Raw genomic sequence first — 15,437 nt, 5'->3', positions numbered from 1 at the left:
TTTTTTGCGGAAAAAATACATACAAAATACAGCTTAAATACAGCAAAACCTAAATCCCTCCCCAGTGCTTTAAAATTATTTGACATACCTCCAACTTTTGGCACCACTGCTCCCCTCTCATAAAAAAACTCTACAGTCCCTAAGTGTTTTGTTTGTTTGTTTGTTTTTTGTTATTACCTGACTTTTATGGTACTAACTGTGTACTACTTGTGTTCTCTACCCAGAGAAAGTAATGACTTCACGAATATTTCATACAGAAACCATAAGAAAAAGAAAACATTATGAAGCAGGTGGCATATACTGTATATTCTGGGGTTATCAAAACTGCAGCCTTATTATTTACATGACTGACATTTAAGTAATTTTAGTAACAAGTAACATAATACCGTGCAACACTACATATTAATATACACTTCCAACAAATACACAAAAATGAACATGTATAGGAATATTAGAAGCAACACAAGATTTATACACAGACCTAACTGGAGAGGCTATGTTTTCAAAGCACAGCAACTTACTTCTGGTATTTTTCTATTGTAGCTTGACACATCTGGACTAAAACTTAAAGCAGGGGTTCTCTTCTTTTAGATTATGTGCCAAGACGCAATTTATTTGGAAATCAATCAACAACTACTATTATGTTATAGTGCACCCCCCATCCCCACCCCCACTACTGGGTTCCTTAAACAGTTTTGGAATTGCTTAAACATGGTATTGTTTGATTTAATGTCTCTTTAATCATTTTTCCTCATTTTTCATAGCAGTGTATTTCATATTTAAAACTAGCAACTGGGACTTACTTGTCCCCCTGCCCAAATGTCCTACTGGCTGCCCTGCTTGTGTCTGATTTTGCGATAGAAATAAACTTGCCTTGGCTTGTGCAGAGGTTTGGAGTTCATTTCCCCTCGAGCGTCATGTTTAGACATGCTGATATTCAAAGCAGCTCTCGGCATATTGCCCAGTTTAATTTGCTCGTATTTCCAACACCCTGAATGAAGTCCGTTACTGCTGTCTCCTGACAAAAGAGTCACGGGATTTGGCAACAAATTTTAATGTTGTTTAATACAAATAAATAGAAATAAATCTACTTTGTCTCTTGTACAGTGAGATTTCATAGCCTCAGCTTTGAGAATGAACATTTGTGAGAACTTGAAACAAAGAACTGATAAGGAAATGAGCTCTTCTTCATTTGCACTGTGCATCACTAACATAAGAAACACTGCAGCAGGTCGTCAGAAAGAGTTTTTTATTGGGTGAACCCTCACAGCTGCAGGAACAAACACAGGGATGGAGTCAGATGATGTAACATGATGTGAGCCAGGTCATGGACTGTTTCAAAGGAACAGAGGATTTTAGATGTCAGACATACACACATACATACAGACAAACATACAGTACACACAAAGTACTGTGAGTAGTCCTATACGGCCCCGTGCAGGTACAGGGACAGGAACTTGCTGAATGTTTCAGGCTTATATCCTGCCAGACCAGCTGGTACCTGCAGGGAGACATAGCAACCAATCAGAACAAACTGCTGCCCTTTCATTTTCTGTCTTCCTATCACAAGACGGGCTTCCATTAACCCTAAATTGCACAAATTGAAATTGCAAATATAAAATACACCTAATGGAAACATAAAAACTTCCAAAAAACTCACATTTATCTAAAAAACGTTTTAACACTTGCATGATGTGGTATGTCAGGCAATTCAAAAAAGCCATATTTCACAAAACTGCAATGGAAATACTTTGTGTTTTATAGGTAAAATGATGCACAAGAGTCACATGACATGTTAAAAAACAGGACCCAGTATGTGTGGACGGAGGAAGAGACCCAGATCTTCTTAAGTCTTATATGAGACAAAGAAATTACTGCAAAATTAAATTCAAAGCAGCAACAAAATTCCAGTATTCAACAAGACTTCCAAGCAGACATCACAGAGAGGGACTTTCAGAAGCCGTGGCAAATATTACAATCCAAATAATGACGGCTAGTGTGGGGGCTGCAATAGAAATAATTTGAATTGAAATTATTTGAACATCCATCACCATGCTGCTTGGAGTGTTATAGCCAGAGTAGAAGTCGCAGAACATCAGTCAGTGAAAATGCAGTCATCTGGCAATTGTCTTTTACTGACATTTCAAAAATATTACTTAAGTTTAGCTTAAATCTGTAATGGAAACCCGCCTATAGTTATAAGTATATACACATTTGGTTTATTTACTTTTTGATAGATAGAGATATTTTTGGCCAAAATAAAAATAATAGCTGTCTGGAGCCACAAAACAATAATTTATACTTCATAATATTCTATGTTAGACTATCAACAAAACTAATAGGTCTAAATAATCATTAATAAACCTATGTTTTACTTCAAGGTGGCTCCTCTGGATTAGCTATTTACAATTATTTAGTATTTCAATGTAGCAGTATACAATAAGTCTAAAATACACAGTGTAAATTCAGTTGTTACATTCATACTCTTACGTCCAAAGATGCTCTATGGGATGCCCCATTCAAACTGCAATTTTTGATCCCACAGCCATCAAATCATAAAAACATGCATTGTATTATTTCTGGTGTCATTCTGGACCTTTGCCTTGGAACTTGTTATTTTTACTATTTTCCACCTGATGATGTCATTTTTACCATTTTAGGCATATGGAGAAAATACATGCTTTTTCCACTAGGTGCACTGGGACAATCAACATTGCTGCACATCATTGACATATCCCAAACTGTCAGCACAAAAAAAATGATAATTTATTTAGCATTTAGTATTTTGAAAAAAAAAGTTGTTGTTTTTTTTTTAAATCCAAAAACATAGTGGTGTCAGGACAAAAACCTGGCATTAAAAGGGTTAAAATTCTGAATATGAACAAATATTTGATAATTATGATTAGGGATGATTTTGTTTAAAAAAATCAACTGAATGAAAGTAGAACATCATATATAATATACAATATTTTTTAAAGCTTGATTTTGAAAAGCGTGTTATGTGCACAGAGCAATACGTGTGTGTAATATTAAAGCGTGCCCTAAGGTTTCAATTCTTGGCTTTCTTCAGAGGCTTTGCCTTTTTTTTGGATTTGGAATCCATAGCTTATTGAGGTTTGAAAAAAAAATTAAAGGAAAAGGTGGTAGGGCAGAGATATATGATGCACTTAAGTTGACAAATGCCTACACTATTTTTTTATTTAGTGTATAGGCTACAAATTTTTACAGTTGCAGAATGTAACAATCTCTTTAAATGTACAACAATAGTAAATACAAGTTTAAATGTTCATTTCATTTTTCTATCAAAGCTACAGAACCAAATGCTGCTCCAAAGCTGCAGGTAGCTAAAATTTGATGTCTTTTAAAGTCAGACAACCACTTGATCATTAATCAGTGGTTTTTGATTTGCTGAGGGGGAAACCGTCTCCATGACAGAACACGGCTGTGCATCAGATGAAGCTCTGCAGTGAGTCAGTTACCAACAGACAGAAGGTGAGAGTGGTCATACCTTCACTTGCTTCTTCTTGATGTATGGTCGGACCTTTGCAAAATCGTAGAGCTCCACATCATCATCCAGCCACACCTGCATGAAGCACACAGCAGTTCAAAAAACCAGCAGACAACAAACAAAGAAACAAACGTATTTTTTTGCTTTGATAGTGAATTCTGATTGATATAAAAAAAAGTGATACACTCTGAGCTTTTTTGTTCATTTAAATGCTGCTTCCCTTTTAATTAGACATTAATCAAATTAAGTAAATAACTTCTTTTTATCCTCTTAGACATTTTTCTGTTTGACTGAAAATATTGCCATAATAAGCATATGAATTTTTGAGTTGTGGCCAAAAAACATCTTTTGTGAGGTCACAGTGACCTTTGACCTTCAAAATCTACTCAGTTCATTATTGTGTCCAAATGGAAGTTTGTGCCAAATTTGAAGAAATTCCCTCAAGGCTTTCTTGCGATATCACATTAACAATATTGGGACAGACAGATGATAACCCAAAAACATAATGCCTCCGGCCTCAGCTATCGCAGGTGTTAAGGTGAATAAAATGACATGTTATAGTTGCGAAAAGTTGCTGTTCACTACATGCGCAAAGCACAACATACAAATATTGTCTTAAAAAATGGTGCACCTGGTTCTTGATGCCGTCGTCTCCTGAGAGATCTGTGGTGTTGAGCTGGAAAACCATAAACTGGAAAATTCTACCGTTGGTCCCCACTGCCTGTATGGTTATAGGACGATCTAAAACACGCTGCGGCTGGGTCTGCCACGCACACAAACACACAGACGCACACACACACACACGCACGCGCACGCACACACACACACACACACACACACACACACACACACACACAAACACAGGGTAGGAAGTGAGAGTAAGAATCAGACAGAAGAATAATTAGGAAATTTGAGCCTGTTGATCAGTAGCTGTTGATCCAGTCTGTTACTGACAGTCTGTGTGTGTTACAGCTGATGTGTGTATTCTCACCCCGTACAGTTTGCGTGCGCGGACCAGAGCATTCCCAAAGCTGAACATGAGCATCTTGGCTCTGAACTGTTCTGGCTTCAGCGTCCAGTGAGCATCAGCTTGTTCCAGGAAGTAAAGTGTGTGGGCATGAGGATAGGGGTAGTCATCCCTGAAACCTGATTGGATAACAGAGATGTTGTCTAATTCGGCCTGAGCACGGGACAAAACTGGACACATCAAATGATTGTAAAATCATAATTTCTGCGACATCTCACCTGTGCAGTTCACATCCTCCTTGTAGACATGCACTTTCTGCAGGTCAATGGTGGGGGAGACGGGATAGAAGGTTTCCAGGACGTGATCCGCTGTGTCAGACACTTCCTGTTTCCCAGAGACCTCCGGAAGAGGATCCATGCAGTTATGTAGTAAACCATTCAGACCCCTAACCTGGAACAGGTCCTCTCCTGGTATTCAAAAATAGAAGGAAATTGGGAGGTCTGTCAGAATGCATTCAGTACGTTCAGATTTGTTGCTATTATTTCAGGCAGCATTGATCAATTTTCGGGACTCATTTATTGTCTCAACGGATGGCAATGTCTGTCTGTCTAAGTCAGTCCACTACTTTGTTCCAGACTGAAATATCTCAGCAAATTGGATGGATTGCCATGAAAATCAGACATTCGCAACAGCAGCAATATAGGCTGCAATTTTATCACTTGAGGCAACTATGCATCATCAATGTACGTTTACTAAAAGTGTTTGTTTTTGTCACTGACAGGCTCAGATTGTTATAAGTGTCTGGCAATATTATGGAAAGGACCCAATAGAGAAAGATTTTTTGTAAAAGGTTTTTGTCATGACATCACTATGTTTTTAGATGAAAGAAAAAAACCCACAAAGAAATTAGACAGTCAGTCATTTTCCGTAACCGCTTGTCCTCGTAAGGGTCGCGGGGGGGGCTGGAGCCAATCCCAGCTGTCATTGGGCGGAAGGCGGGGTACACCCTGGACAGGTCGCCAGACTATCGCAGGGCCGACACATAAAGACAAACAACCACACACACTCACAGTCACACCTAAGGGCAATTCAGAGTCACCAATTAACCTGAGCTGCATGTCTTTGGACTGTGGGAGGAAGCCGGAGACCCGGGAGAGAACCCACGCAGACATGGGGAGAACATGCAAACTTCGCACAGAAGGGCCCCCCGCCCAGACCGAACCCCGACAAAGAAATTAATTAGTTTCAAAATACTATATGCTAAATAGATTTTTTTCAGTTCACAGCCTGGGATATGTCAGTGATTAGCAGCAACACTGATTGTGCACTTAGTGGAAACATCATGTATTTTCTCCTTATTCCAAATATGGTAAAAATGACTTCATCAGGTGGAACATAGTAAAAATTACAAATTCCAAGGCAAAAGCCCAGAATGACACCCAGAAATAATACAATGTATGTTTTTATGCCTTGCTGGCTATGGGATCAAAATGTCAGTTTGAATGGGTTTGATTCCAAAATTAAACAAAAATACACAATCTTGCCAAAATGTATGACATATGCAATAACACAACCAAAATGATAAAAAAATGAATAATGAAAAGCGTGTAAAATAAGTATGGTATCTCCGTAGGGATCCTTTCCATGATCATCAGACACTTAAATTAACAATGTGAGCCTGTCCATTGCAAAAACGAGCACTTTTAGTCAGCTTACACTGACAGTGCATAACTGAAGTGTTCCACCAGATAACCCAGGAGAGGGTATGTTACCTCTGTTCCATGTGGCTGCCAATGAGTATTTCTCAGCAAGGATCCTCCTTCCAATGGCCGGGTGGCTAGACTGTAGAGTTGCGCACAGATGGAGCAGGTTGAAGAGCAAAGTGTTGCTGGGAGAGGAACACACACACACACACACACACACACACACACACACACACACACACACACACACACACACACACACAGTGAAAAGACAGAGATTAATTTCCCAAACAAGGACTGTAACAATACCTGTGCTGCCATCAGCTGCTGATTTAGAAACCAAGCTGCCAGAGCATATGGCACATTAGACCTCTGAATCAATATCACAGTTACTTCCTCCTGACCACAGGAAATCAAAATGGCTTATTCACAAAGATCAGCACATTTAAAGGCATGTCACCTCAGGTAACTCTCAATCTTTAGAAAGAGATTTTCCATCATTATGTTTGTAGAATTTGTAGGAGGCGGACACATTTTTGTAGGTTAACACCTGGAGTGGCAACACTTTTCTTATGCTGCTCTCAGACACCTTTTGCAGGTATTTAAACCCTTGAACCTGAGCAAACTGGTGCCATTTCTTTCAAAAACGTGGGGGAAAAAAGGCAGTGAGCAACTTGAGCAACAAATAAGTAGATTTATAACGTTATCTTAAAATTTTTCTTTAAAAGCTAGGGGGAAAAAAAGAAAAAAGCTTGAGAAAAGCTATATTTATAAGGATCAAAATTACATAATTATAATTATGTTACAGTTATTATATTTTTTAAGCAGTTGTTTCAGATCATTTCCCTCTTTTATTTTTAACTTTATTTTCGATCTTCAAAATTTAAGTCCGTGTCCACACAACAAGCATGTACTAACACTTGCCAGTCTACTTGACCAGACAGTCAATGCTAAAAATGCGTTGTTGCAACCCGTACCTGTATTTCTCTTTGCTTGGTCGGTCCTCAGTTGTGTCCCAGAAGCGGGCGTGTTTGATGGCGTTCTGCACACGTTCATCCTGATCTGGGATTTGATTGGCAGGATTCTCTGACAGTGAGAGGATGTATGGCGGCAGACCGGAGATCATTTTGGTTTTGGTCAACCACAGAGCCTGATGCACACCTGAGACAGAGACGGATGAAGATTTCAAGTGACATTTTGTTTGGAAAATGTAATAAAATGTTAAGGTAACTGGTACTGTTGCCTGTATGAGACAAATCAGAATAGAGACTTGAATGAAAAGTTGTAAATTCAAAATAATCACAAAAATACACATGAAGGAAATGATAACTGAATATTTATTATAAGGCTTTCTGCCAAAGTTAATGCAGGACGAGCATTTAGTCTCATCCTCAGACATCTGAGTATGATAAGAATGTCTGACATTGTCCTCAGGTGATTAGTAAGGTAAACAGTATGCTGTTATTGGGGAGGGAATCACCAGAGGCTCCACGACACAATATTATCATGATACTTAAGTCATGATACAACATTATTGTGATTTAACATTTTGCAATGTGCAGAGTAATGTGATAATGTATATTTGAATATTGCAATTCAATATTTAATATAATTTTTCAACTGCAAATTTTGTCCTGAGAAGTAGTTTGCCAAAATCTGTTTCATCTAAAAGGTAAAGTTCTTTTCTCACTTAAGTCTTTTTTTCAGCAAAATGTATCTGGTGAACTGAAAAAGCACTTAATTTTATCATTCTAATAGGCTACTAAATGTTTAATTTGTATTTGCAATATCAATAAAAATCAATACTTGGTATCCATGTATTGATGCAATATTGCCATGCAACATATTGCGAAACGAACCAGTCAATTTTAGGCAATACAAGGTTGGCGTGGTTTAATATCTGACAACCAGTCAATTTGTTTTAAAATTAAGAAAATTGCAAAGCCAAACTTAATTCAAAATTCTGTCAGTTGATAGAACTCCTGATCACCAGGGAAGATGCACACCTCTGACAGCATGATTACATACCATTTAAGAGTCAGAGCAATATTCTGGTATATTCGTCATATCAATAATCATCCAAGCAGCACTTCAACTACTTCAGAATTTTAGTAGTAAAAAGAACAGCACAAATGAGCCTCGCCTGTGATTGTGGCATTCATGGACTGACTGCTGACAAGAAATACTTGTCTGTTTTCCCAGGGTGGGGGAAAACTTATACAGCACAGTATCATAATATTCTTTAAATGGTAATATTAAATGTTACATGGACACCGCTTATCAATTTTTTAAAATGTATTTTGTAATTTTTAATATTAGAAATTCAAATTAAACTGTTGATAGCATACCAGAATAATAAAAATACTTGCTTTTTCAGTTCACTAGATATATTTGATTCAATAATGAAATCAAATGCTTGAAATAAGATGAACACACTAAAAACTTTATCTTGTTAGATCATATGTTTTGCTATGAGGACATAATTTGCTGTTGATAAAATGTGAAAAAAATAAATCGCAATATATCTCATTAAATGTCATCACAACACTCAGCATATTGCGATATGTTTAAAGTCACAATATCCTATCATTAATCACTCAACCAGACTTTGTTTGTTTAGCATACACACAACGACACAAGCACATAATTTTTTTTTTTTTTAAAAAAAGCTAGAATTTGTAAATAATTAGGGTACCAAAATACGAGTACTCATTAAAACCCAGAACTGAGGAAACACTACCATAAGTGACAGAACTCCAGAGGCAGGCTAAAATATATCAAAAGACAAATAAAAATAAAAGATATTATTATCATTATTATTATTATCATTATCATTATTAAATTAAAATTTTTAAAATAGACTAAAATGTATCAATAAATTGTCAATAAATAAATAGACAATATTAATTTAAAAGCCAGATTAAAAAAGGTAGGTTTTAGGTTTTCTATTAAATCATGAGTATCGTGATGATATCGTATCGTGGGACCTCCAGTGATTTCCACCCGTGCTGTTTTCACAAACAGCGATGTGCTTGCAGTGTCTCACAGTCAGGGCACAGTACCTTCCAGCGGGCTGGTCCTCTGGCTGTAAACGTAGCACGGTTTGTCTTTGTACAGCGGCATCTCGTGTCTCGGTGGGGACCAGTACCGTCTCGGGTCCTTGTAGTCCCTCTCCCACGGCGGGTAGACGGGCTTCGACAGCCCCGGGACATAGTGCATCCTCTCCCCGTAACTGACCATCTGCAGCCCGGGGATCTCCGGTCTGTCCCTGGTCTTGCGCGGAGGGGGGGCTTTGGCGGAGAGACAGCGGCTCACGCTGAGGTGTCTCCGGGCCTGAAGGTGTCCCGCTCCTCCATGTGTGGACCACCGGCTCAAATCCTTCAAGACGGCTGTTTGAGAAAAAAAAGGAGCCGCTGTTCTTAAACACTGAGCTGTTTCTTGAAACATATTGCTCCTTGTTCTTCCAAACGCTTTTTCAAAAAATAAACTGTTATTGTGTCCTAAGTTAGCCTGTTAGTAAGTACTAATGTAGGGCGCCGCCATGTTGGATCCTTACACTTCTTCGGTAACTCAAACAGAGTCACGACCTTCCGTTAGATTACCACAGCGCCCCCGACAGGACACCGGAAGAACTGCTGCTGCTTCTGATATTTTTTCCCATTTTTTAGAGACTGTTCTTCGTTTGGCCAAGCAATCAGAGGATGGGGGTGGCTGATGTATTACTCCGTTTTTGTGTTTGTTTTATTTCACCCTCCCTTTCACCTTATATTTGTTTTCCTTGAGCCCAACATTAAATTAGTGTTTAAATTTGTAAAAAAAATAAAAAAATAAAAAAAAAACACTTGAAAGTGAAAGGTTGAAGACGAAATTCTGGAGTTAAAAAAGCCTTGGTTTTTTACTCTTTTTGTGTGAACTTTATTTTTTTTGCAACACTTTAAATTAGACATGTAGAATAAAGTGATTTTGATGAAATATCACTATTTTAAACTCATGTTTGGTTATGTTTTTTCTTCTGAAGGAAGTATTTGCCATATGATGTGTTTTTAAAAAAAAATAGTAGCTAACAGTTTCTGTTTTTTAATCATGTCTGGCTATGATGAATTGTGTAATTTGGATAGCTTTTATTTTATTAAAATGTTTGTGATGAAATAACCATAAAATACAGTCATCTAAAGTTGTATACCCCTCCCCTAAGTCAAAATAAAACACATAAGTCCCTCCAGTGTGCTTAAAAAAATGATTCAACATGACACCCCTGTTTTGTACCACCCCCTCCCTCTCATAAATAACAAACAGTCCCTTACATATTGTATTTTACAGTAGGCATTGATGGAGGAAGTATTGAGATTCTCTATTTAAGTAAAAGCACTAATACTACACTGAATCACTACACTAAATGCTCTGTGAAAGTAAAAGTCTTACAATGAAAATGTTATATTGATAAAAGTATACAGTCTGGAAAATGTATTTGGGTTATCAAAAGTAGCCTATCCAAGGCAGAGAAAAAAAAGAATCTGTTTAATCAATCAAAACAATTGAAAGGGAAAGCATTAAGTCCTCATACATGAGGAGCTGAAACCATAAAATGTTTTTGCATGAAAAAAGACTGACATAATAATAATCTCTTCATTTGTCAGGCGTGACCATGCTGTTGATAGTTTTCTACACTTGCATTCTGTAGGGGTCATAGAAATGGGGTCAGCTATGGTACGGTGCCCTCTGGAGCACTTTGTGGGGTTTTGTGCCTTGCTCAAGGCCACTTTGGGAATGCCCAGAAGGCAGACTGGCACCTTTCCAGCTGCCATCCCATTTGCCATATTTTGTAAATACAGGGACTTGAACCCTTTGGTTCCCAAACTAAAGCCCCACAGACTGAGCTACTGCCGCCCAATTATCGAAATATCTTTAATAAATATATGTTCTCATCCACTGACTAATCATTTCTGCTGCACTTGCATATTGTCATTTAGTTTGTGTGCACTACCTTGATTTTTAAAGTAACTAATATTATCAAGTAATTGTAACTGAGTGAAAGCCCAACATTTCTTTCAGAGGTGGAGTAGTTGAAAGTAGCATGAGATTAAAATACTCACTTAAACTAAAAGTGGCCTTTTTATCTTTTTTTTTTCAAATTAAATTTTCTTATTAACCCTCTTGTTTTTAGTTGATGTAAAGTTTATTTCCCTCCATGATGGCTTGAATGCCTTTTCAAAGTCTTCACTCACTGCCGAAAATTCAAGTACAAAAGATATTTATTTTATATAAAGGTGATTTGATTTATTTTATAGTTATTTGTTTTCAAATTAATATTTATATCATTTAACATTTTAAGTCCACAAAAACTATTAAATTGAGGCTTAAAGATGGTATAATATGTATATCAGTGGGGCGGCATAGCTCAGTATATCATAACAATAGTTCAATTTGTGATTAAAGCACCAAATTTGGCAGACATGTTTTCGGTTACTGATCCTAACAGAATGACCTACGCCACAGTTCACAACATTTTTACAGGAAATACTACATTCTGATAGACATTTGCAGCTTACATCATGACCTACGCCACCTATCAGAATGACCCACGCCAGATCTTAGTACATTTATACAGGAGGTTGTCCATTCTGATGATTTTTGTACCTTACAAAATGACTGACTGCACTTGACAGAATGATCCACACCACCTGACAGAATGACCTAAGCCTAATTTACCTACATCTAGTACATTCTGATAGATGTTTGCCTCTGACAAAATGACCAACTCATCATTGAACTCTTTTTAGAGAGGTGGAAGGCCATTCTGATAGACATTTGTACATATCAGAATCACCTACACCACATATAACTCTATGAATTACATACTGTACATTTTGTATATATTCTCTATCTCTTCCTTTTGTAAATACAATTACATGTCTATGTCTGTCCTTTTTTTCTATTTTTCTTATCCCTAACTTATTTCCCTCCCCTGTACTGTGAGCATTGCCAACCCGGAAAAAAATCCTTGTTCCTTATTTGTTGAACTTGGCCAATAAACGTGATTCTGATTCTGATTCTGATTCTGATTCTGATTCTGGTGTATATAGGTGGTAGGCCATTCTGATAGACATTTTCCCTGACAAAATGACCAACTCATCATTGAACTCTTTTTAGAAAGGCGAAAGGCATTCTGATAGACATTTATCCCTGACAGAATGCCCTACTCCCCATTTAACTATATTTGTATAGGTGGTAGGGCATTCTGATAGACATTTGTACCTATCAGGTTGACCTACTCCATATATACCTCTCTTTATAGAATAGCAAAAGCCAGGGGATATGAAACTTTGGGGAGGCAGTTGGATACAGGAATTTTAGAGAAAATATTGGCTTTGAGTTTATTTTTTACATGAGGAGAGCAGATGTTTATTATTATTATTATTATTATTAGCATTGTAATTTTAAGTACATAAGTAACATGCTGATAATTATGTAAAATGCCGACACATTCTCGGTGTCAACATTCAGTGGCAGTTCTGTGGTCCATGGCTGGTTGTTTTGCCACAATGAATGATTAACATGATCATGATAGCTTCATGGAATCACTCAAAGAGTACATGGCAGTTGCACTGGTCTTTTGAAACAACTTAAGCTGCATAGTTAATGGCATGAGTACATTTACTGAGCATTGTTACATGGCCTTTGTTAATACTGCTACAGTTGAATCCAGTTATTACCATAACACATGGAGGCAATCTCATCATTGTGTTGCATTTTCTTTCATTTATTATTGGCTTACATTGTAATAAAAAATATTATCACTTTAATTTGTATGTAATTAATATTTGTGGTGTTGAAAACATGGAAACAGCAGCTTGGGGCTGGCTAAAGTGCTATATACCAGTAACAGCAGGCAGCCATTTTAGAAAATGGCTGTCATGGTCATGAGAAAGATGATGTGCAGTGGCCCAATATCCAGATTTCTTCTAAATATATTAAGCTTTATTTGTACCAACTTTGGTGCTTTTATAACAAAATGAATGATAAAGTTAGCTATGCCACCCCACTATATACGTTTAGAATGTAAACTCCTCTTCAGATTATTAAACCCTACACCAAACCCTCACTTCCCTCCTGTAAATGTATATTATAATGCAGATCAGCATGTTATGTATTTATTGAATGTATGTACAACAAATGGTTAAATAATTATATTATAATTCTGATTATATTATCAGTTTTTGTGGTCAACATTCCCGCGTTACCATGTCCTTGTGATGAGGAGCTGAATTTGTTTATATCAAAAAGAAACTAAATCCCTCACAGAACGAAATAAAGATCATTTACAAGAGAAATATCTGTGATGTCACACAAACCATACAATGAACAATTAAATTTCTCCTGGAAGGCAAGTAAATCAACGCTGTGTGTAGAGTCTAGAATAAATTAATCCTAGAGCTGCTTCACAGGCATTCAAAGTTTTAAAAGTGAATGATAGAAACAAAGCATTGTGGTGAAAATTGATCTGGATCCTTCTCTTCTCTTCTCTTCTCTTCTCTTCTCTTCTCTTCTCTTCTCTTCTTCTCATCCTCTCTTGTATTGTACAGCAAGGGAAGCCAAACTGAGGAGGAGGATGGCAGTTTTTCCCAGAAGTATCCAATACCATATCTGACCCTGTAGACCTGCATGGACACAGAGGAATGCTGACGGCTTTGAGTTACATGACATTTCTAGGAAACAAAGCTGCAGGAACATACACAGAAATGAAAAGACGCAGTGTTTGATGGAGTAGTAAAGGAAAACATGATAAAAATACATCTGAAAGACATTAAATGAAATAACGTATTTAATAAAAGACCATACATATATGTCATTTGGTGCTGTAAGGTGGAATTAGAAGCCACATTAGGTGGGAACAATCAACCATGTCTAGTCTCATTAATCCCTCCAGAGTCCTTACCAAAACCTGATCCCATCCAGTGAACACAAATTCACATCCTTAGGTGTGGATGGTACCTGCTGTGTTCACAGACACATAAGATCTTGACACTGATGTTGCTACTTTGCACTGCCACAATAAGGTGTCTCTGTAAGACTGTGTAGAGTAGAATGATACATGGGATAACGGTATGCCAAAACATGGTTTAACAAATAGTGTTGTTGGACCCCAGTGCTTTTCGTGGCAAGTTCTGCCCTACTGTGCTGTGTTCAGCTAGTACGGGACCTAACCACGAACTCTTTCCCCTAACCATAACCCCCACTGACCTCAAACACGTCAGTGTAACAAGTAATATCCAATCAGAGCACAGACTGTGACAAGAACTATGCTGTCATAGCTTGATCAAACAAGATCAGCACTTACCAAGAAAATCAGTGCCATCACTTTAAGTATTGCAGAGGGAGTGCCATAGACTGTATAAAAGGTAGCCTGCAGGTCTGAAAAGAGAAGCCAATACAAATGAACCTTAAACTTGCATTATTTGTTATGGCCAGCAGAGGGTTTCTCTTCTCAATCACCAGCTTCAAGTCATCCTCTCTGTATGGAAATCAAGTAATTGAAAACTTTGGGATGCATTGCATTCTCAGCCAGAACCATCCCTTGCTCCTCCTAGGCTCCACCCTGTCAGCCAAATTGGGTAAGTTCGGTCTCTACCAAAATAGAACGATTATGGCTAAAAGTGTCAATAACAGTGTCCTCATGAAATGGGCATTAAAGACTTGAAGACATTCGGGCATGTTCCTGAGAGGTCAGAAACTGTTGAGGGCTGCCCAAAGGCAGAAGACATTTCTAAACATAAACAGACAGCTAATCTCCTGTATAATAAACTTGTTCCCTGAGTAGGGACTTGAACTCTGTATAATTGACAGTGTCCTCCTCAATGGGGACACCTGGAAGCAACAGACATGTTTCTTGGTCTGGTATTATGTAGAACTGGCCATATGAGCAACTCAAAGCTGGCCACCACCAGAATGCAGACTCACTAAAGACCTCCTACAATGAAGATGGCAGCATACAGTACAGACAGATCACCCAAGAAACTAAACACCTGAACAGGGACTTCAACCCTGGATTAAACGTCTGATGCTCTACCGACTGAGCTACCCAGGCTTCAAGTAAGGGCATTTATCGAGGGAAATCATTGGCCAAAGTGGATTGAGTCAGTCAAACACAAAAACACTTTTGGTCATACCACGTCCTTCAAGAATGGAGGAGAGCAGAAAAAGTGAGCAAGACAACTTGTAATCACTTTTCTGATCATGAAAGCTGAGATACATACATCCT

The 15,437-nt window shown here is 37.7% G+C and overlaps 2 protein-coding genes across 2 annotated transcripts in view; both read right to left on the bottom strand.

Annotated features, from left to right (window-relative positions):
• Window positions 1-1,232: 1,232 nt before the first annotated feature.
• On the bottom strand, window positions 1,233-9,763 carry mrpl37 (mitochondrial ribosomal protein L37). The gene is made up of 8 exons (XM_042497951.2): window positions 9,241-9,763; window positions 7,156-7,339; window positions 6,248-6,363; window positions 4,754-4,942; window positions 4,500-4,654; window positions 4,140-4,271; window positions 3,509-3,583; window positions 1,233-1,501 (listed from the first exon to the last, which is right to left on the bottom strand). The coding sequence occupies exons 1-8, from the start codon at window positions 9,623-9,625 to the stop codon at window positions 1,424-1,426; spliced, it is 1,314 nt and encodes a 437-aa protein (XP_042353885.2). The 5' UTR covers window positions 9,626-9,763; the 3' UTR covers window positions 1,233-1,423.
• A 2,597-nt stretch (window positions 9,764-12,360) lies between these two features.
• LOC121950969 (uncharacterized) overlaps window positions 12,361-15,437 on the bottom strand; it is a 37,939-nt gene continuing 34,862 nt past the window's right edge. The window contains exon 5 of the mRNA XM_088085253.1: window positions 12,361-13,836. Coding sequence (XP_087941379.1) covers window positions 13,739-13,836 — 98 coding nt within the window. The 3' untranslated portion in view covers window positions 12,361-13,738. The remainder of the gene's footprint in view (window positions 13,837-15,437) is intronic.

This window comes from Plectropomus leopardus, chromosome 12, assembly GCF_026936395.1.
Source record: "Plectropomus leopardus strain MGB_pleo_1.0 chromosome 12, ASM2693639v1, whole genome shotgun sequence".
NCBI classification, from domain to species: Eukaryota; Metazoa; Chordata; class Actinopteri; order Perciformes; family Serranidae; genus Plectropomus; species Plectropomus leopardus.
The sequence above is the reverse complement of the archived record's forward strand: the minus strand, read 5'-3'. Positions and strand labels throughout refer to the sequence as shown.